Raw genomic sequence first — 24,532 nt, forward strand, 5'->3', positions numbered from 1 at the left:
TTTGTAATTCACCGAAAGTTTAGAGTAAATTTCTAGGACTCACTACAGGAACATTTACTCATCTTTTTTATTTATTTTTTAATGTTTATTCATTTTTGAGAGATAGTCAGTGTGGGTGAGGGAGGGGCACAGGGAGAGGGAGACACAGAATCCGAAGCAGGCTCCAGGCTCTGAGCTGTCAGCACAGAGCTCAATGCAGGACTCGAAGTCATGAACTATGAGATCATGATCTGAGCCAAACTCAGATGCTTAACCCACTGAGCCACCCAGGCACCCTAGGAACACTGACTCATCTTAAGCATGAGATAATTTATCAAGACCAAGTGTGATTTTTGAAAGATCATCTTGGTAGATACATAGAGGATGGTTAAGGGAGGGAGATGAGTCTAGATAACTTGAGTAGAATGGATTCAATCATTTGGAAGGTCTTCAAAGCTGAGGCTTCTTTGCGATGAAAAAGAAATTCTCTCTGTGGACAGCAGTTTTGGTCCATGTCCAAGAGTTTCAACTTGCCCTTCCTGCCAGCCTACCCTGTGGATTATGGACTTACCTAGTCAGCCCCCACAATTGTATAATTCCTTGCAATAACTCTCTTCACATGTATCTCCTACTCGTTCTGCTCTATACACTGTGCGTAGGACTGTTCTGTATCCGACATAATATTAGCATCCCTGGCTGCTTCCCCTTAAGTACCAGTAGCGGTCAACATCATTGTGATAAACAAAATGGCTCTTCTGATGACCTCCAGTAGACAGTACAGAGGTGATATACTGAATCACTGCTAGGGATGAGGAAGAGAGTAGAGGCAAGAAAGCTGGCCTATCTCACCCCATGTGAGATAATGAGAACGAGAATTGTAAGGATAAGATGGAATTGTCAGACATTTCAGAAATAGATTTGGTAAAAGATTGCTAATAAAATGGATGTAGGATTTGAGGGAGAGTGAGTTGAAGAAAATGTTCAGGTTTCAGTTAAGGTGATGAAGTGGAGAACATGACTGGGTTAAAGAAAGAGATTCCATTCACTGTGAGAATGGCTCAGCATAAGGTACTTATTAGACATAAGGGTAAATGTCCAGCCCAAAATCTATGTCTGTCATGTAGGAAAGGGTACGATCAGGCACACAGTTTTGGAGGTCTTCAGAAAATGGACGTGGAAGTTATGTTGTAAAACACATCCAATGTATTTCGCCTTCTTAGAATATATTGTGTACTTTTTCTCCCAGAGCCCTTATACTATGGACACCAGACCATGAGGCTGCGGCTTACAAACCCAAGGAAAGGCCTAAATGAAGAACACGTGGGGAAAGAGAAGGTCATGGTGGAAGGGCAGTTTCTGGCAGTGTGGATGGGAAACAGGGAAGTCTCTCTGAAGCTCAAAAAAGGAGCCAGATGGGAGGATAGAAGATAAGTCAGGTTCAAGAATCCATGTTTTTCCTCCTCACATCCTTTCTAGCAGGAGTGAACACTGGGAGTAGAGCAGAGGGTGTGAGGGGGCAATTCAGGTTCAGCCAGAAAAAGACTAGAAGCTTCAGAGAAGCTTCATGATCATCATAACGCTATATACTATGTAGTTGATAAGGGCATTTAGTAGAAGGCCCATGAGGGTAGATACCCTGTGTTCACTGTAGTATCCCCCACCCCTAGAATATTATCTGACACTAATAGGCACTCAATAAATATTTGTTGAATGAATAATGGAATGACTAGCACCCGGGATAAAGGAGTAGGAAAGAAAAAAGAAGATGGGACTGATACTATGTCCCTTTACTCTCAGTTCCCCGTGGACTATGCCTGGCAGAGGTGTGAATCCAAAGCTCCCAGGCACCACAATGGGAATGTGGAAAATGGATGTGGAGCTTCCGGTGAGTCCATGGAGAGGAGAGGTTATCACTGCATGGAGAGGAGCACAGAGAAAACAGTTCAAATCAGGGATGCCACGGTAGGTCCCCCAAAGCTATAGAGATAGGCTCACCTCATCTAAAGTCAAAGAGACCAAAAGAAGAGGGCGACATGCAGAGCCCCCTCCCATTGGTGTGAGGATGCCTGAGCAGTCTCCTGTACCCAGCTGCCATCTTGGGAGGAGGAAATGGTGAGGAGAACCCTTGAAATGGGCGACAAACTTTTAGACAAAAGCAGTTGATATATGTGATAATGGTTATATCCACCATTTTCTGCCACTGGCAGAAGTAATATATATATGTTATATATGTTATTATTATATATGTATTATGCCAAAATAATATATATTATAGAAAATCAAGTTCCCATTTTGTATAACTTTTACCCAAATTCATCTGAAATGGAAAACCATGGAACTGGATAAAACTCACTTAAGGGAAGAGCAAGAAGAGAAGCAGAACATAAAAATTTAAGAGTCCAGGGAGATATAACAAGAAAGAGTATTCAGAGATGTAGGATGGAAACCAGGACAGAGGAGTGTGGTTGAAACCACAGGAAGAAAAAAAAAAGCTCAAGAAGGAATTATGAACAAGAAGGAAGAATTAGCCCTCAGTTTGATAATTTGTTGTCAGTTACTCTGGAGAAATTCAAGGCTTTCGTCCATACTAACCAGGATTAAATTCAAACATCGTGACTAGGTATTCACAAATTTCTGCCATTTAGCACCAGTTTGCTTTCCCAGACTTTGCAAAGTATACATATCAAAACATGCACTATAAATCAGGAGATCCAACTTTCAGTGCTAGGACAAACTGGCACACTAGCTTGGTGACCTTGGGCAAGCCTCTTCTCTTGGTTTCTCTTTTCTAGCATAAAACAGTTCCATTTCTGGGGCACCTCCGTAGCTCAGTCGGTTAAGCGGCTGACTTCGGCTCAGATCATGATCTCATTGTTGGTGAGTTTCAGCCCCACATCAGTCTCTGTGCTGACAGCTCAGAGCCTGGAGCCTGCTTCAGATTCTGTGTCTCCCTCGCTCTCTGTCCCTCCCTCTCTCATGGTCTTTCCCTCTCTCTCAAAAATAAATAAACACTAAAAAGTACTAAAGGGGCGCTTGGGTGGCTCAGTCGGTTGGGCGTCTGACTTCAGCTCAGGTCATGACCTCATGGCCGTCGAGTTTGAGCCCTGAGTCGGGCTCTGTGCTTACAGCTCGGAGCCTGGAGCCTGTTTCAGATTCTGTGTCTCCCTCTCTCTCTGCCCCTCCCTCACCCATGCCGTCTCTGTGTGTCTCAAAAATAAATAAACGTTAAAAAAAAGGAAAAAAAATACTAAAAACAAATAACATTTCTAAAATGTGATTAGTAGTCCTAAGTAAACCAAGCTGGTATATCTGGAGTTCATGTACTTTCGCTATTCTTTTCCATCCAGGAGTGACTTCTTACCTACTTTTCAAGGCCCAAACTTACCCTGCTTGCTTTGGAGTCTCCCTGAACTATATCAGCCATAGATCTCATTTGATATTCACCCAAATTTCCTCCATTTGATATTTACCCAAGTTGCATATGTGTCTTGGCTTCCCAGGTAGACCGTATAAGTCATTTCACAGCGGGGACCACTCCTCATAATTATTTATAACCTTCACAGTACCAAGCACAATGTCTTACATTCAGAAGACATTCAACAGATCTTTGTTCTTCCACTGTTTTTTTAAATTTTTAAAAAGTTTATTTATTTATTTTTGAGAGAGAGAGAGAGAGAGAGAGAGAGAGAGAGAGAACACAAGCAGGGGAGGGGCAGAGAGAGAGGGAGACACAGAATCTGGAGCAGGTTCCAGGCTGTGAGCTGTCAGCACAGAGCCCGACGCGGGGCTCAAACTCACGAACCGTGAGATCATGACCTGAGCCGAAGTCGGATGCTCAACCAACTGAGCCACATGGGGACCCCATGTTCTTCTATTATTAATTATAAACTGCAAGCACTTTCAATTTTTCTCTTTTTGTATTGTTCCCTGTTGCGTTTATGGATACGAAAATAGTTATCCAGACTGAATGAACTTACCATACTAGCAAAAAAATCGTTTAGCTATAGAACAGAGATGATGAAGATAAAAGTACCTGACAAATATCACTGGAAGAGGAGTGGTGAATCCCTGCAAAACTTACCCTTTAAAAACATGCTTCTTTCATGATTACCCTTCGGTCCCCCTGGTACGTTCAGCTCTGCTCCATTTGTACACATAGAAATACACTTTACTTACCAATGTTAACATTAGTCTAAAGCTGTATCCACAAAATCCCAATAATCTGAGTGAAACTGAAATTTTCTATTGATTATCCAGATTATTGTAGGCTGGGTTTTAACCCTCATCCTCGCATTTGCTGGCGAAGATCTAAGCAATGCACTGTTTAGAAATGCCTGCAACCAATTTTTCTGCCTGTGACATAAGACAACGCCCAAAGGGCAGCTATTCTGTGTGTTTAACATGTTGTGCACAATGCCGAAACACCAATCATGATCTTGACTATTACAATGCCGAAACACCGATCATGATTTTGACTACTACCATGCCACAGTATGCTGTGTAGTACGATAGCTTTTATTACATATTTAAGTAAAAGTTACACCTCATTTTTCTCTGCTTGATTCTTATTGTTCTTGACCCTGTGCTCTCCTTGTGACCTGTTATTTTGAATTCTAAAAATTAGAAAGCTTATTCTTCAAAAAGAAAACATTGCTTCTCTTTCATAAGGTCTAAACCACAGTACACAGGGGTGGACTTTATTAGTGAAGACTTCTCTGTCCTTTTGAAATATATATTAATACTCGTCTTTACCAGCCTATTATGAAAATTGCCATAAATAAGAACGAGCTAATGTGTGGAAAAGTAAGTAGCCTACACCCCATGACATAAGAGCCCTTAATGTTTCTTATCAATTGTTTGCTTACCCACTAATTTGCAAAATCCAGCAATTGATAATGGATCTCCTTATCAGTGTTGAAAACTCATGAAGTTCCACCACACCCACTAATTTCTCTTTCCTTTGACTATTGCTTATCATTGGATTGGGTAATTATATTACTGATATTAACTGCTCTGGGAGGCATTCCACTACATTTGAAATGAAACGATCATAATCTATAACAATACTTAAGAAAAAAAGAGACATAAAATTCGATACCTATAATTTTCCCATCAGCAATGGTGTGGATGTAAGTTTTTTAAAAATAACAATTGGTACTTAGCAAGGATAATGCCAATTAGCTGCATGCTGTCTTTTGATGAAATATAATCATATTTCCTTCTCAGTTCTTTAATAAAGCTGCATTTCTCGTTTTAGTTAACCTTCAAAACTTACCAATATGCATAAAATAGTACAAAAGGAGAAGATATTTTATGGTTTTTTTAAAGTACTAATATCAACTTTGCTACAAGTAAAGCACTTCTCCATGGTCCCTAAGAGACTGAATGCTCCATGAGGACATTGAAGCTGGCGAGTAGCACGCGCTCAATAGATATATATTAACTGCATGAAAACCACACACAGATTTAGTACTAATGGACTAAATGGGGAAGTTGCATCAAAAACTTTTTTTTTTACATAATCACTGTTCATTTTCTATAATTTTGTGCCACTTTTTAATTTGCATAGTTCAAACACATTAACTTATTTGATCCTAGTGCCTTCTGCAATAGGTAATATTTTCCCCCTCTTTATGGATGAGTACAGAACCTCTAGAACATCAAAACTCCCTCGTCGATAATAGATCACTCCCTTTGTTTAACCTGGTTATGGCCTGAGAGCTAGATTTCTACAGTTAAAATGGCCTTCCAAATACATACTGAAATACTGATAGATGAGATAATACGGTGTCTTGGGTTTGTTTCAAAATAACCTAGGGATGGCAGGGAGTGGGCAGTGGGGTAGGCATGAAGACAATACGTCATTGGCTCAAAGCAGCAAACTCTTGAAGCTGGAGGGCTGCTACGCAAAGTGCTATCTTTACTTCAGTAAACGTGTGAAATTTTCCACACTAAGAGTTTGAAAAAAAAAAAAAAGCCAAGGAGAAAAAGTAAATAAATGAAACAGTCATTCTCAAGGTGTTTTGCTAAAGATAAGAGGATTTTTGCTGTTAGATTTTAAACTAACTCCACCTACCCCCCCATCAGCTACACGAATCTAATATAAAATGACTCTTTTATGTCCAACTGGAAATTGGCTAAGTAGCTTTGCAGTGCAGAACTTAATAGAAGGCCTCAAATACTTAAGATATATAGAAATGGCCAAATCTCTCACATTTTCGTTTACTGGGAACACTATACTCTGAATGCAACATGACATCCGTAGAATAGTGTGTTTCTCATTGTTGCCTACTTTTTACAAAGTCAGGTAGTAAAATAACAAGAAAAGTGAGGTCTAACTCACTGTATATAAGATTTAACTGTGTTCAGCAAGAGCTGTAACTCCAAGTTATATGCTCCTAAACATAAACCAAGGCCTTAGATAATCACCATGGATTGTTCTGTGAAATTACAGCTGGACGCAGCAAGGCAATAAAAATGAGCTTTTCCCCCCAAAAGAAAACTATATTGAACCTTCAACTACTAGATTCCAAGTATGTCAAGACAAACACACCAAACATTAGTGCTTTGCTTTTAATAGAAAGTAGTTTGATGGAAACTCTGTTATTCAAGAAATCAGAAAAAAAAAAGGAAAGAAAAGAAAGGAAAGGAAAGGAAAGAAAAGAAAAGAAAAGAAAAGAAAAGAAACCCAGTTGTATCTTGTCTGAAATCAACTTTTTATATAATTTTCCCAGCTGAGGCAGGACAGTTCTTTAGGGTCCTGGAAAGGAATTCAATGAATAAATACTCTGATCAAGAATGTTATTATGACCCTCTTTTCTTGGGCCTCATGCCCAAGAGGGAAGGAAAGAACATCTACCAGGCTGCAGGGTCCCTTACGAGATCCCTGCTTGTGGGGAGCCCAGAGCACAAGCAAAGGACAGATCACGGGTCACAATGCAACAAAAGCTACGGGAAAGCAAGAGACAGCAACAAGAGCATCACTGGTCACTTGCACATGTGGACATCTGTGGCTTTTCCCTTTTTCAAGCTATGCTTAGAAATAAACTTAAATATCAAAATAATTTAAAGGTTACTGGCAAGAAAGATAAAAGGATATATTCTGATTTGAAGCATGGCAACATTATTACCACCACAAACAGTAATGAAAGCAATTACACTAATAAGACAAAATCTTAAGGCAATTGTTATTTCCTTCTCTGAATTAACACACAACATTTTCATCCATCTTCCCCAAATCAGATTGCTAAAGAAATAAAATACATGCATTCGCTGCTACCTATACAAAGAGCATAATATAAACTTAAAGAATTGCTAAGAGATGCCTCTAATTAGGTGTATTTCTTTGGAAAATCATTTATATTGACTTATTTTAACTATAAGTGTAAGATCTAGAAAAGGATGCAAATATGTAACTATATAATAGTGAAACACTGCATGTAGCAATTAATATTTTCCTAACTTAAGATAACCTTCCAGTAAGACAAGTCTGAACAACTTCAGACATCCTTATTAGAGTTTATCATGAAGAGACTGAAAGATCTGCACTTACATGAGATAACAGAGCCAGCTCCTGGTGACATGTGACAGCATTCCGATTGGCTTCCATAAAGTACCTCTGCGTGCGCTTCCGTTCCCGTTCCAGCTTCTTCTCCAAAGCAAGCTGGGATGTAGATAAGTTGTCTAAATACTTCATCATGACATCTGATATCATCGAGCTGACTTCTACAATATCTGGGCGGGCTTCTGCATCAGGAGTGAGGCACCTAAGAGAACATAAGCTAATTACAGCACTCTGGTCAATGTTGGGACCAAGGCCATGGGGTGTGGAGGTCAAAGTTAAACCCCATTGTGTGTCCACCATGGTGTCTGCACCCAAGAACACCTGAGATAAGATGGACATCAAGCATAGTTTTGAATCCATGACTTCTCAAAAGGTGTTTGGAATGTTTGGGAAGCCGAGGGAGGCAGCACTGTTCTCTTTGCGGTCGGGCTGACAGGCAAGGGCTACAGGCTGAGCGTGAATTGTTCCTCAGGTCTCAGGACAGGTGGATACAGTCACCCACTCCTGTGTGAACTGGTTATTTTCTATAATCACTGCCAAGTCATCACTCAGTGAAACAAAGAGGGATCCCAAGAATGTAGGCCCTGATGACCACCCTGATGCACCAAACAAAAGGAAGGTTTTTAAGGGATCACAACTTATTGGCTTTTCCCAGCTGTACAGCAGCAATATCAACCCAACTTGATTAGTGTGAGCCTTGCAAAACATGAAGTCATAAAACTAAAATGCAATCCAGTTACTCAGAGGTTTAAGATGTCTGTAATATTTTTTTTAAGTAGCTAATGTGACACATTGCATGCTAATATTTTCTGTGATTTGGAGGTAGGAAATGGCAATCAGCTTATTAAAGACAGTATTATTTATGTCACAGCTAAACAGTAATACAAGGATATTCAAGACACCACGGAATCAGTTATCATGATCATTGTTAGTATGCTTCAAATACTTATGGTACTATGATATTTTAATTCAAATTCTCTAATTTCACTGAAGCCATGTTCTTCTTAATAAACTTTACTTTATTTGGACTTTGAGAAAAATACCTACTTTGCACATCTGTATTTGATTTAGCAACCTATAGTTCTTACAACTTTCACCTATACTGATGTCTCCAGGAAATATTGGGGAACTATTTTATTTTTATTATCATTATTCACAACATAAGACAAAATAAGACTCTAACTTGTTAATTTGCTAATTACTCTTTTAGACTTGATTATGAGTAAAATATACCTCTTTTAACTAGATTTTAAGACATTATCATCTCATACTTAATCTTTGTGTTATTTCTTGCTAAGGCAGTGGTCTTGCCCTCTGGTTATGACAGACACTTTACACATCTGCTGAATTCATATTTAACAAAGCTCAGTCTTTGCATTTATAACAAAGAGAGGCAAGAGATAGTAGAGACAAGGCCAGCTACATAATTTGTGGAGTTCCCAGTGCAAAATGAAAGTGTGGTGCCCCAGCAGGGAGTGAGGAAATCAATCTCCCTTCCCATAGTCCAAGGTCCTAAATGATGGTAGACAGGAGACCCTCAAGAGACTTCAACCTCCATGCCCACATGACGTACTTGATACCTGAATTGGAGGTGGGAAAGAGGCCCCACTGTGTCACCCACTCAGTGCACCATGATGCTACCACCCTGGTTAAGGATGGCCTCATTTTTGCCTCACCCGAAGATGCCAGCAGGGCACATGCTGCACCCTGATCCTCTCCTTGTCTGCATCCACAAAGCAGAATACAGGATGCTGACACACCCAATCACCACACCACGTAGAGAACAGTAGCAATGATGGGACAGGGACAGGGTCAGGAACAGGGAACTGGAGGCCAGGTAGGGGCCAGGGCGTCAGGAGCAGATGGCTAAGAATCTATGTCAGAGAAGTAGGAAGTTGGAGGGACCACTTATGAACTGAGGCTCCCCAGCCTCAAACATGCATGCCCCTTGCCTCCTCAGACTTAATTTCCAAAACATAAATTTAAAGATAAAATTATTAAGAATCTCATGACTTTTAATGCAGAGGCTTAAACACTAAGTGCGGGGCAGTTTTGAGTATGAGGCCATAGGCAGTGAGCATTGGTCATAGATCATCCCTGCTTAGATATTTCAGAGAATTCTTAAAAGTGAACAAATGCTGGGGCACCTGGGTAGCTCAGTCGGTTGAGCGTCTGACTATTGGTTTCAGCTCAGGTCACAATCTCACTGTTCAAGGGGATCGAGCCCCACATCAGGTTCTGCGCTGATAGCAGGCAGACTACTTGGGATTCTCTCCCTCTCTGTCTGCCCCTTTCCTGTTCTCTCTCTCTCTCAAAATAAACAAATAAACATGAAAAAACAATTTTAAAAAAGAGTGAACAAGTGCTTCAGTGATTCTCCAATAAAAGAAACAAAATTGTGTTGTAGCAAGAACCTAGGTTGTTCTACTCACCTCACCCTCTTTGTCCCCACTCTGCTCTGAGAGACCAGATGGAAAGAATTAGAAAGATGTGATGTTCAGTTGTATTCATTTTGTGTTTCAAGAAACAAAGAGTTGAGGATTATGGTGGTGTGAGTTGTTCCCTTTGTCTCTCGCCTTCAATGTATAACCAGTAGGGCATCCATAAACCAACAAGGTTTCCTCTGCACAGCACACCAGGATGCCGGAGTGATCCATACATCCGTATAACTGAGGGTGAGTGGATCGGACTTCATGGAGATGGTAGAACCAAGGATAAAGTGTCAGAACTGAGGGAGACTGAAATTCTAAAAAAAGGACCAAGCAGACATTCTGGGGCTGAACAACCTGACAAATGGGATGAAGAGTGCATTACAAAGCACTGTAAACACAACAGATCAGATGGAAGAGAGAATATGTGACCTGGAAGGTAGGAATCTGGAAATGATTCATGTGGAGGAGAAGAGAACTTCTATTTTTAAAATGCCTTTTACAAAGTGAAGAAATCCTACGAGAGCTATCAGACTGCTTTAAGAGAGCCAACAAAAATAATGGGTATATCATAAGGAAAAGAGAAGAAGGGGGCAGAGAGGCAGTTAAAAAAATTATAGCTGAGAACTTCCCAAAGCTGGGGAAATAACTAGACATAAAAGTCCACGAAGCTAATAAATCACCTTACTGTCTCAATGTAAAAAAACTTTAAGACACGTTATAGTGAAGCTGTCAAAAGTCAAGGATAAGGGAAGAATCTTAAAGGCAGCTCGGGAAAAAGAGACTAACCTACAAAATAACTCCCATTAAACTATGAGCAGATTTCTCTGCAGAAAATCTACAGGCCAGAAGAGAATGGAATGATTACTCAAAGTATTGAAATATAAAAATCTTAGGCAAGAAAACTATCCAGCAATGTTATCCTTCAGGCATGAAGGAGAAATAAAAGATTTCCCAAACAAAAGCTGAATGAGTCTACCACCACTAGACCTGCTTTACAGGTCTAGTTGAAAGGAGCTCTTCTGCCTTAAACAAAAAGACAAAAGTACCCAGATTTTCAAGTAAGGTGATAAATAGAATCACAAAATTGTACACAAAATTGTAATTCTATTTCAGAATAGGGTGTTAAACTATGACATAAAGGTTAAAGGATACAAACATTTAAAAAAAAAACCTGTACATGCCAACAATTTAGTAGTAAACATATAGCATAAGAAGAGATAATTTGTGACAGCAAAAACATAAAAATGGGAGAAGGAAAATGACAGCACCTGTATAGACAAATGAAGATTAGTTGTTATCAGCATAAAATGGACTATTTTATCTATGAGACGTTTTACATAAAGTTCAAAAATCTAGAGCAAAGACACAAAACCGCAAAAAGGGGGAAACTGAGAAAATTATCATAGAAAGTCGCCAACCTAAAATGTAAACAGAAACACAAAGAAAAAGAAAACAATAGAGATACAAAACAACCAGAAACTAAAAGACAAAATGGTAGTAGTAAGTCCCCATATACCAATAATCACTCTCAATATAAATGGATGAACTCACCAATCAAAAGGCACCGAATGTCTAGATAGATTAAAAAACAAGACCCAACCAAATGCTGCCTTCAGGAGACTCATCTCAGCTCCAAAGACAAACATAGATTCAAAGCGAAGGGGTAGAAATTGATACTCTAAGCAAATGATAACTAAAGGAAAACAGATATAACCATACTTATATCAGACATAGTAGACTTTAAGCCAAAAAATATAATGAGAGACAAATAAGGTCATTATATAATGATAAAGGGGTCAATACACCAAGAAGATATAACAATAATAAATATACGTTCTCCCAACATCTTCGCATCAAAATATAGTAAGCAAATACTATCAGATCTTAAAGGAGAAATAGACAATGCAATAATAGTAGACCCCACTATTAGCAATGGATAGATCATCCAGAAACCAGCATTACCTTGATACCAAACCAGATGATAAAGACACCGCAAGAAGAGAAAACTATAGAAAAATATCCCCGATGAATATAGATGCAAAGATTCTCAACAAAATATTAACAAACAAAACTCAAGAATACACTAAAAGGAGAAAACACCATGGCAAAGTGGGATTTATCCCTGGGATACAAGGAAAGTTCAACACATACAAATCAATAAATGTAATTTGTCACATCAGTAAAATGAAAGATAAAAACTGCTTGATCTCAATACACACAGAAAAAGCATTTGTCAAAATATAACATTATTTTATGATAAAAATCCTCAACAGATTGGGTATAGAAGGAATATATCTCAACATTAAAAAGTCCACATACAACAAACCCACAGGTAACATCATACTCAATGGAGAAAACTTGAAAGTGTTTCCTCTGAGATCACAAGCAAGGCAAGGTTGCCCACTCTCATCATTCTATTCAGGATAGTATTGGAAAAGTCCTAACTAGAGCAATGAGGCAAGGCAAAGAAACAAACGACACCCAAATCAGGAAGAAAGAAGTAAAATTTTCTCTGTTTACAAATGATATCATCTTACATATAGAAAATCCCAAAGAATCAATCGAAAAAAACTGTTGAAATTAATCAGTGATTTCAGGAAAGGGGCAGGTTACAAAACGAACTTACAGAAACCAGTGGGGATTCTTTTATACTAATGATAAAGCATTAGAAAAAGAAATAAAGGAAACTATCCAAATTGCAATAGCATCAAAAATAATAAAATACTTAGGAATAAATTTAACGAAGGAAGTGAAAGATCTATACAACAAAACTACAAGACTTTGCTGAAAGAAACTGAAGAAGACACAAATAGATGGAAAGACATTTTGTGTTCATGTATCAAAAGAGTAAATATTGTTAAAATGGCCATACCACCAAAAGCCATCTACAGACTCAGTACAGTTCCCATAAAAATACCAAAGGCATTCTTCACAGAAATAGAAGGAAAAATCCTAAAATTTGTGTGGAACCACAAAAGGCCCTGATTAGCCAAAGCAATCCTGAGAAAAAAGAATAAAACTGGAGATAACACACATCCTGATTTTAAATTATACTATAAAACCCTACTAATAAAAACATTAGCATCCTGGCATAAAAATAGACCCATAGACCAATGGAAGAGTATAGAGAGCCCCAAATTTAAATTCCAGAATATATATTCAACTAATATTTGACAACAGAGCCAAGAACACACACTGGAGGAAAGATAGTCTCTTCAACAAATGATTCTGGGAAAAGTGAAGAAATACATACAGAACAAAGAAATTGCCTCCCTATCTCACATCACTCACAAAAATTATCTCAAAATCAGAGACTTAAACATAAGACCTGATACCATAAGACTCTTAGAAGGAAAGGAAGAAGCTCCTTGATATTGGTCTTGGCAATGATTTTTTTTTTAACATGATGCCAAAAGTAAAAACAACAAAAGAAATGACAAATGGGACTACGTCAAACTCAAAAGCTTCTTCACAGCTTCTGCTCCTTAATTAACAAAATGAAACGGCAGTCTACAGAAGCAGAGAAAATTTTTACAAGCCACATATCAGATATACATCAAGAACAAAACACAACTTAGTAACAATAAAACAAATAACCTGATTAAATTGGGCAGAACTAAACAGATATTTTTCCAAAGAGGACATCAAAATGGCCAATAGGCACATGAAAAGATGCTCAATGTCACAAATCACCAAGAAGACACAAAGAAAAACCATGATGATCTATCACCTTACACCTGTTAGAATGGTTATCATCAAGAAGACAAGAGATAAAAGGTGCTCATGCGGATTTGGTGAGAAGGGAACACTAACACTGTTGGTGAGAATGTAAATTCCTCCAACCACTACAAAAAACAATATGGAGTTTCCTCAAAAAATTAAAAAATGGATGTACCATACGATCCAGCAACTCCAATTCTGGGAGTACACCCAAAGGCACTGAAAATAGGATTTCAACAAGGTATCTGCACTCCCATATTTATTCACAAGAACCAAGACATGGGAACAACCCAAATGCCCATCATCATATGAATGAATGAAAGAGTTGGGTGTATATGTACAATGGGACATTATTCAGCCATGAAAAAGGAAGATATCTTCCCATATTTGGCAGCAGAGATGGAACTTGAGCACATTATGCTAAGTGAGATGACTCAGAGAAAGACAAGTACTGTATGATATCACTTATATGGAATCTAGAAAAATCAAAGCTACAAAAAAATAGAAAGTAAATGGTGGTTATCAGGACACGAGGTGTGGGGGCTATAAGAATGATGGTAGCTAAGTGTACAAACTCGTGATGAGTAGTAAATAAGCATAGAGACCTAATGCACCGAATAATGAATATAGATAATAATACTGTACTGTAATTATATGATATGATAAATATTGCTTCAACAGCAATCATATTACAATATATCAAATATATACAATACATCATTATGGAGACATTGTACACCATAAATTTACAAAATGCAACATGTCATATTTACTTTGGGGTGGGGGGGAAGAAAAAAAAAACAGAGTTGGGGGGGGTAATGTAAAGATCCCTTTGTCCTTAAAACTAGCTGAAAGCATTAACTTTGTTAGTCATCATGACCGGCTCTGAAACAAAGCACCAGACAGCTTATGCAACCAGGCACAGATAGAGAAATGTAAGGCAATTGAAATATTTTGTGCATAAAAGGAAATGTTCTTCTTTTTAAAAAAGTAAACAGACAATACTCTCTTAACAGTGTACTGGAAGGTAAAAATAGTAATGTTGGTACTGGGCAGAGCAACAGAATGGATTTATTTTCTGCCCAAACTCTTCAGGGTTGCTAAGTTATCCTCCCAATGTAAAAGCCTACTAGGAAAGACAAGTTCCAGTGACAGAATGTGCTTGTATGCCATATGAACGGACAGGAAAAAGGAAAGATTCTACACATTAGAAACACAACTGCATCAACTCTACTTGAGACAGGGTGTAGACAGTGAAAATGAGATGGGAAAGCAGAAGAAGGATAATGTAATTGGAAACAACACCAAGTATGAAATGAAGAATGAGTCCAGTAAAGTTTCCCATTAATGGCTATCTTATATTTCAAAGGCTCTATCATGTTGTTGTTGATCAGCTCTGAGCCTAATTTGCTGAGTCATAAATGATTATTAAGACCAACTTTTACCTTTATATATTCCTTGCATCAATTTCCTAAAGAAAATAGGAAACTAAAAAAATAGAAAATTGAATTTGCTTCCTTATTCTTTTGGAACTTAATTTTTAAAGACTAAAAGTCCAAAGCAAATTAAATATGTAATTGCATAAAATTCATGGCTGAATTTGGTTTTATGTATGTCAAATTTTGTAAAGATAAAACTTTGTGATGTGAACCCAGACAACGAGTCTCGAATAACTTAAATGAAGACCACATCTGCTACAGAATGCACACATCTTAATGTATGATCAGTTACCAAATTAAAATTAAATCATCAGTTCTTACTTATTATAGCATCTTAGTGTTTTGAATTAAAAGTGTCCTTATGAACATTTCATCCCGAGTCCCCTGATAGTGATCATTCATCCTCTTAAACATTCTGGTGCCAGGGAACTCACTCCCCACCCAGCAGCCTGCCTCACTATGGGCATCTCTAATCCTGACACATACTTCTTTTTTTTTTTTAAGTTTATTTATTTATTTTGAGAGAGAGAGAGAGAGAGCACAAGAGAGCATGAGAAAGGGAGACGTAGAGAGACAGGGAGAGAGAGAATCCCCAGCAGGTTCCAACACCGTCAGTGCAAAGCCCAACGCAGGACTCGATCCCATGATCCATGAGATGATGACCTGAAACCAAGAGTCAGACACTTAACTGGCTGAGCCACCCGGATGCCCCCGGCACATAGATCTAACGGTGAGCTGACCTGGGCCTCCTTGGAACTCCACTCCATGGCTGTGGCTCCACTTTTCTGAAGTCCAGAGAATAAACTCAGTTGTTTTCACGTTTTTGGTGCCATTCCATTTTCATGCTTGTATCCCAAACTTGTTGACCCAACCTCCAACTCACCATGGAAACAGCCCCACTTCTCTCCATCAACGCCACCACTATTTCAGTCAGATCGACCGTCATCTCTTGGGAGATAGCTAGATCCGCTTCCCTTCACTCCCCCAATCCTTCCTGTCTATTCCCCACGGAGCAGCCAGCACGATCTTTGCTATAGAAGAAATTTTCACTACATGCCAGCCTATAAATGACCTTAAATTTTCTCCTCAGTACTTGAGATAAAAATTCAAAGTCCGCAACGTGGCCTAGTTGATCTGGCCCCTGTCAGCCTCCCCAGGCCCTCAGCATTATTTGGCTATTCTCTTCCTCACTTGACATGCTACATCTCCAATTTCTTTTAGTTCCTCAAACTAATAAGCTCTATGGTCTATGAAATGTTTTCTCTACTCTGTTTACTATTTGAGAATTAGTGGTTGTTTAGGTCTCGGATTACATGTTCTTTCTAAATAGAAACTTCCCCCAAGTCGCTAGACTAGGCCAAGTCCTTCTGGACTTTCTCATTGCTTCCTTTACCATTCTTCATCAAATTTATCAGAACTTATTTTAGATACTTAATCCCATAAATAGTAACACTAATATTATTAATAACAATACCTAATTTTACTGACGGTTCACCTGATGCTGGCACTGTGCGAAAAGCACTAGAAGCGTTATCCTATTTAGGCTTTGGAACCAGCCCATGAGTAGTTACTATTGCTACCTGTACATCACAGATGAGAAAAGGGGTTGAATGGAAGAGTAGGGATTAAAATCCAGCTGATTCCAGGGGCACGTGGGTGGCTCAGTTGGGTAAGCAGCCAACTTCGGCTCAGGTCATGGTTTCACGGTCCGTGAGTTGGAGCCCCGCGTCAGGCTCTGTGCTAACAGCTCGGAGCCTGGAGCCTGCTGCAGATTCTGTGTCTCCCTCACTGCCCCTTCCCTGCTCCATCTGTCTTTCTCTCTCAAAAATAAGTAAACATTAAAAAATAGATCGATCGATCGATCAATCAATCAATAAAATCCAGCTGATTCCAGAATCTATTGATGTTCTTAAACTTTACATGTAATATTGGTATCTGACTCCTCCACTAACCTGTTAGCCCCAAGACACATGGATACCAGTAGCCAGGGAGCCTGTCAGAAGCAAATTATGGTCCCGTTTGCCCAGTGCCACAAACTCAGAATAATGTCTCTGTACATTTTCTCTGCACCACCCCTCCCCTGGTCTTTGTGGCACTCAAATACCTATGAAAAGGAGAAATTAAATGACTAAATCTGGTATTCTTGTCTTCACATCTCCGGAGACTTCTTGAATTTTTAAGGCACTTTCCAGAAAACAAATAGCAGATAATAGGATCAAACTGTGGAGACGAGCAATTTAAATACATTTGTCTGGATTCATTAGCAACAGGGCATGATCTAATATATGCAGAATTCAGATTATTCCGAAAGGGGTTTCAGCTCATTTCCCATAATATTAACAATGATAATTGCCAATATTGCTTAAGATTTACCATTTGCCAAGCTCTATGCTAAGTGATTTTCATAGTTACTTTGTATAATTATCACACCAGCCTGATGAGTTTGGTATTATTACAGCCCCCATTTTAACTGGATGAGGGAACAGAGATGCAGAAAGATGGTCCAATGTTTGTTCAGAGTCTACAGTTAGTGAAACTCAGCCCCAGCTGGGCCTGGGCCCCTTAACTGTAGGACAGCACTGTGCTGAACAAGGAAAGTTTCAATATGTAATCCTACAAACTGTGAGAGTACCTATTAATGTGAACGACAGGCTCAGAGGAGAAAGTGAAGGGAATACATCTCTTACATTCCATCAGAGGTGGTGCTAGGCGCTGGGGCAGGTACAGAACCAAGTTTAAAGGCAACTGGGCAGGAGAATGGACAGATATTCTATCTTGGGGGAGTCTGGGATTTCTATAATAATAATGAGGATTTGACTGAGCTTGATGGGGCAGATAAGTAGTTTTGAGCCAATTTAGGAGCATACATTCGTATATAAATAACAGCCAGAAAACAAGTCATTTATTCATAGAACCAGTATTTGTTAAGGGTCTGTCTTGTACCAGGCACTGCTCTGGGCTCTGAAGAGCTATGAATGAGACTGGAGAAGACCCTGCTCCTGGAGAGTTTTCCTTCTGGTGGGGACAAGACAGACAATAAGGAAACAAGTCTGCATGGACCTGTCTAACATGTCAAGGGATGGGTGCCATGAGCTTTGTAAAGCAGGCGAGAGGGCCAGAAAGCAGAGAGGCTGTGGGGAGATCAGGCAGGCTCCCTGATGATGGCAAATAACATCAGAGACATGAATGAAATGGGGCCTATGCCATGCACATACCAGAGGGAAGAGAAGTCCAGGAAAAGGCAAGAGGGAGGACAAAGGTCCAGGGGCAGTCGCATGCCAGGACTCGCAGGGAGCTCCCTGTGGCTGCAGGGAGGGAGAGAGCACCAAGGGAGCAGAGGGAAAGTGGGACGGAAGGGTGACAGGTCAGCGGGGACAAGCCCTGTGAGGTCAGAACTTTGTGAATGCAACGGGAAATGACTTTCATTAAAATCCTACTATACTGCCGGCCGGAGCGCTTCTTTCTGATTTTCTTTGAAGAATTATTATACAACATAACATTACCAATTTAAAAATAGAAATGAAAAAGTGCTTGCAATTTTATCATTTTGCATGGCCTTTGCCAGTTTCCTATGTCCTTGTCTAGCCTTTTCTCACATCTGTGCATATATTTACAGTTTTTCTCAGAGTTACAAACAGCTTTACATCCTGTTTGCTTTACTTAGCTTCTTACCGTATTTGTTTTACGGCCTGATACAAAGCCCTCTGAATAATCATTCTGATGGCTGCATAATATTGCAAGTGCAGACACTACTTCCTCTTGGACCCTTCAGTGGCTTCCAAATGGTCACCATTACTGATGATACACAAATATTTTTCTAGGTTTGGATTGTGTGGCAGCCCTTCTTCTTCATGAATATGGACACAGTAAATTCGGAGAGATGCGAGGTATTTCTTGACCATCCCTATCCGTTCAGAGTTGTGAGGATAATTACCTGCTGATGGTATCTGTCACTTTCTCAGAGTAGGTGCCTTCTGGCACTGGTTCATATACCGCCTGCACTATCTGCAAAACAGACAGACTAGTGTGATGGACATAAAGAGGCCACTAGTATCTACGCTACTTGGCCACAACATGAAAGCTGCCCGATAAGCATTATGACCATGCACACATTTTAATCAGAAACAAAAACATCCCAACAAATAAAAAATTAACATCGAGTAAACAGTTCTCGAGCACAGACTGTATTCTTCAAGCTGAGTTAAAGTTAGCCTCAGATTCATAATAAATGATGTGTAGGATAATATAATATGCCAATTGTAGGCAATCCAAACCACAATTAAAAATAAAAGACCAAAAGTAATTTGATAGATTTATTTGTATAATTTTCTATGATAAATGAAGACAATTATAGGGGGAAATGTGCCATAGCACATGACGTATATTTAGAAGAAAGGGGGGGAAATAATGAACGGGATCACATGGTTAATAAAACAATGTGCCTGCTTTTAATTGACATTTTCATAAAAACCACAAACGATCTATTTAGGGAGAAAAGAAATGGCATTTTTAGCAACACAAGACCCTTCTGTCTCCCAACACTGCTTACTTTTGTAGCCAGGGAGAGCATGTTGGTGCTGTAGAAGGGAGGATTCAGAGTTGCCATCTGATAAAGGATGCAGCCTGCCGCCCAGACATCAGCCTTCTCCCCATACGGTTCGCTCTTCAGTACCTCAGGGCTGAATTAAAATAAGGTTGTTAATAGATACTGTAAAAGGCAGAAGAAATCAGCACAGAAAGAAGTCCAATTTTCAAGCAATAGTTGGAGATATGAGGGGAAAAAATGGAAACCCTTTATCACTAATTCAAATAAATATATTAAAAACTATCTTTGAATTCTCCCAGACTCAGATGAATCAAGAAGCACCATCAAGCAATTCCATTTTAAGCACTAAATATCAATGAACCATATAAATATTGCCTATTAAGTGCCTAAGGAAGTTATTTCCAGAAACAATCACCCCTCTGTGGTAGAAGGAATTGTTGGCTCTGGATCTTTACTATTCTGAAGACTTTGCACATCTCACCCTTACAACGGTCTCTTGGACAGTGGTCATTACCCACCTCTGCCTTTGGTTTGGTTTTGTGTTGGTGTGGCCAGTGGAATATGGAAATGACAGTGAACCAGACCAGAGCCTTTGTCTTGGCAAATATTGAGTGCTTTCATTTGTCCTTTGAGGAGCTTCTGTCCATTACCAAGAGAAGAACATATCCCAGTGGCTGTTGTCCCACCAGCCTGGGTCCAGCAAAAAATACACGGAGGAGATCTGCCCCAGACACTGCATAAACCTACAGCCGGAAGGAAGGAGAGCTTGCCCAGAAGGCCCAGACCTATGAGTCTAACATAAATGCTTATTGTTTTTTTTTTAATTTTTTTAATGTTTATTTATTTTTGAGAGAGAGAGACACACACAGACAGAGCGCAAGTGGGAAGGGGCATAGAGAGAGGGAGACACAGAATCCAAAGCAGACTCCAGGCTCTGAGCTGTCAGCACAGAGCCCGATGTGGGGCTCGAACCCACAAACCGTGAGATCATGACCTGAGCTGAAGTCAGACGCTCAACCAACTGAGCCACTCAGGCGCCCCAATAAATGCTTTATTGTTGAACGCCACTGAAATTTTTGTGATTTGTCATACAGCATTAGTATGGGATAACTGATTGATACAGCCCCTCCCATTGCTCTTCAACTCTAGCCTATAAAGTAGGAGGAAGACCATACTTAAATATGTTGCAGAAAATGACAACATCCAACCTGTTCATCTCTTCTGAAATCACATTTCCAATCTGGACATGGATGCTGTCAGCCTTTAAATGAATTTAAGGTGTGAGAGTTTATGGTTTTGACATTTTTTTAAGTGGAGGGGAGTGCAATTCTCCTGGATATTTTGGAGTAATAGAAGTCTCCTCTATCATATTTGTAGAGTGAAACTCAGGAAAGGGTTTAAAGCACTTAATACCCACACATCCTAAATTAAGTACTTTAGCAATTCACTTCTGTATGTATTTAGGACTGTGCTCAGCCCTCTACATAAATAGAGTAGGGATTAAGGGTTAGCTTTGATGGTGGATTAAGGTATAAAGAAACTGATAAATTGATATTAGAACAACCAGAGTAGACATAAATCAATGTTGACTATTAAGAATATCCAAGGAGGGGCGCATGGGTGGCTCGGTCGGTTAAACGTCCGACTTAAGCTCAGGTCATGATCTCGCGGTCCGTGAGTTCGAGCCCCACGTCGGGCTCTGTGCTGACAGCTCAGAGCCTGGAGCCTGTTTCAGATTCTGTGTCTCCCTCTCTCTCTGACCCTCCCCCGTTCATGCTCTGTCTCTCTCTGTCTCAAAAATAATAAATAAACGTTAAAAAAATTAAAAAAAAAAAGAATATCCAAGGAGTTGCTATTTTTGCGAGATTATGAAGAAGAATTCTTAGTTTTAGATTTACGTTATGTGCTTGCAGAGGAAGGTATGATTTCTAGGTCTCTCAGTTGGGCATTTTCATATTTGGTGTTTTTGAGCTCAATAGCATGGCAATGGGGGAAATGGGAATGAAATTTCCAGGACTCTGCTGGTTCTAACTGTATAAAAAGTGTCTCCTGTTGTCACCTGTCAACTGTTCACATTTAAAAGAAAATGCCTTAACAAGAAATAATGTCCTCCAGAGAAAAAAAAAATGTCCTTGGCCCCCCACAGAAAAATTTCTCACGTTTTAACCTACTGAGAAGTCAGAGGATTTGTTTCCTGTTTCCAAAAGCTCATGAAGCAGATGCTACGAGTGTTCCACCCATTTCCCCTTAGACCCCTTTTCCATTTCCTGTTCCCGCTATGCTTTCACTCTCAACAGCCAGCATCTGTACTTCTTTGGAAAATAGCCTTCATTTGCTCTCAAAAAACAATCACTCAACCTGGGGGAAAACACTTGTAGGAACAGAATTTGCTCAGTTTATTGTTCTCATCATTCCATCTCCTCCTTCTCACTGGAGACCACAAACCCTGCTCATTCCAACAGGCATTCCCCTTTGCACTCTGGCTTTGCAGCTCCCAGCAAGGCGTGGGGTCTATTTCTCTACCCCTTGAAACTGCACTTGATGTGACTTGCTTTGGCCAAGAAGATACAAGCAAAAGTGATATAAGGAGAGGCTTAGAAAATACTCTTTGAGGCTTTCTCTCCCTTCCTGCCCTGGAGAATCCTATGAACACAACCAGGTGACTGAGCCCAGGTTTGCCTGCTGGATGATGGTAACGTGTGGCCCAATTACCTCCACCCACTACCCACAGCCAGCCTACCATCAAACCTGTGCGGGAAGCCACTGGAAACCAGGTGACCACACATACTGAGCCCAGCCAATACTCTAATCAGCAGTCCTCACTGAGACCAGCCCAATTTGCCCAATGCACCCAGTGTATTGATGCTTTTAAAAAGTTTATTGTATTAGGCCACCAAGTTTTGAGGCAGTTTGTTGAAGTTAACTGTTATATAATAGATCTCATCAGATTCTCAAAGCTGTGCATGAGCCCTTGAATCAATGCTGTGCGTGAGCCCCTGAAAAAAGACCGAGAATTCCTTTTCCGGAAAAGAATTAAGAAAGGGAAATGAAAGACAAGCAATACAACTGCCAACTCTCATATCACTTTGCTGCTGGGATAAACTTCAAATATCCTCTGAGGTAAGAGTTTCCTAATTACAACCAAAAGCAACGACAAATAGAACGCAGAGTCTGATTTCGAGAAGCCACAACAAAATCTTGTTATGGTCTCAGTTGTGTCCCCCAAGATTCATATGTCGAAGTCCCAATCCCACTACCTTGGAATGTGACCATATTTTACAATAAATTCTGTATGAGATGATCAAGTTAAGATGATGCCTCTAGGATGGGCCCTACTCCAGTCTGATCGGTGTCCTTCTCCCCATGAGTGTGCACAGACAGAACAACCACCATGTGAAGAGGCAACAAGAGGGTGGAATCCTGGCATCTGCAAGCCAGAGGAGACAGGCCTCAAAGGAAACTAAACTGGCCAACACTTTGATCCTGGACTCTCAGCCTTCAGAACTGTGAGAAAAGAAATTTAAGCCGCCCAGTCTGTGGTATTTTGTTATGGCAGACTTAGAAAACTAATGCAGGTTCTATGAGAAAACCTACTTATGTGTTTTTCACCTTCAAAAGAACCCAGCCTTTTGGAAATATGGCTAAAGTCATTGATTCAATCACATCTTACCAATATCATATAAGTTTTTTGGTGATTATTATTTGAAACCCATTGTAAAATAATTTGCTGTCTTGTAATGATTTCCAATTTCTCTGTTTAAAGTGAGCCCAACTACATTTAGAAAAATACAGAGATTTATAGCTAGCAATGCTTCCTTTAAGAGAAAAAAGTTAACTAGTATACACACACAATTTAAAATGGGTTTTCATTTTTCTGAACAAAAAGATTATGCTGCATATAAAAAATGGTCATTCCTATATGATCCAATCATCTAAAATCTTTTAATGATCAAAGAAAACATAACTTAGACAATATTAAACAAACATAGGGGCTCTTCTGACAAAGACTAAAGTATTTACAATTATGTGTGTAAAAGTCACAGCCATGGTCAGTTATATGGCAATAAAAATGTATTTACTTTTACCATGTACAACATGGTGACTACAGTTAATCATAATGTACTATATACTTGAAATTTGCTAAAAGAGTAGATCACAAGTATTCTCATCACACACACAAAGAGGTAACTATGTGAGGTGATGAATATGTTAATTAACCTGATTGTGGTAATTATTTCACAATGTGTAAATATATTGAAACATCACATTGTATACCTTAAATATATACAATTTTTAATTGTTAATACCTCAGTAGTGCTGGAAAAAAATTTTAAGTGAAGTCAGGGATAGTAAAGAGTTAGGTGGATGGCAAGGAACAATGTGCATTTATTATAAATATTCTAATAAATAAGTAAACATAACTCATATAGACTGAGTAGCCTTTCAGATGGGGCTGGACACTAACCACTACCTCTGTTTTAATAAGTCATAAATTCACAAATTGATAGTAAAAATGATGTAGAAGATAGATGAGGTTGAGAGGACGCTTAATTTTTTAAAAACATAAACTTTTTGTTCAGATTTTAAAATTCCACTACTAGTCCTTCCCTGATATATGAACAATTAAGTTGCTAATTGCCAAGGATTTATTTCTATTTCTATTTTTTAATTTTTTTAATGTTTTTATTTATTTTTGAGACAGAGAGATACAGAGCATGAGCAGGGGAGGGGCAGACAGAAAGGGAGACACGGAATCCAGGCTCCGAGCTGTCAGCACAGAGCCCGACGCGGGGCTCTAACTCTCGGAGTATGAGATCATGACCTGAGCTGAAGTCAGACGCCCAACCGACTG

The 24,532-nt window shown here is 39.4% G+C and overlaps 1 protein-coding gene across 6 annotated transcripts in view; it reads right to left on the reverse strand.

Annotated features, from left to right (window-relative positions):
• NEK10 (NIMA related kinase 10) overlaps positions 1-24,532 on the reverse strand; it is a 224,246-nt gene that overhangs the window by 71,909 nt on the left and 127,805 nt on the right. For all 6 annotated transcript variants that reach the window (XM_042955045.1, XM_042955048.1, XM_042955047.1 and 3 more), the window contains 3 exons: positions 19,684-19,813; positions 19,069-19,139; positions 7,532-7,745 (listed from right to left, as the gene is read on the reverse strand). In XM_042955045.1, coding sequence (XP_042810979.1) covers positions 7,532-7,745; positions 19,069-19,139; positions 19,684-19,813 — 415 coding nt within the window. The remainder of the gene's footprint in view (positions 1-7,531; positions 7,746-19,068; positions 19,140-19,683; positions 19,814-24,532) is intronic.

Source organism: Panthera leo, chromosome C2 (genome assembly GCF_018350215.1).
Source record: "Panthera leo isolate Ple1 chromosome C2, P.leo_Ple1_pat1.1, whole genome shotgun sequence".
In the NCBI taxonomy this organism is placed as follows: Eukaryota; Metazoa; Chordata; class Mammalia; order Carnivora; family Felidae; genus Panthera; species Panthera leo.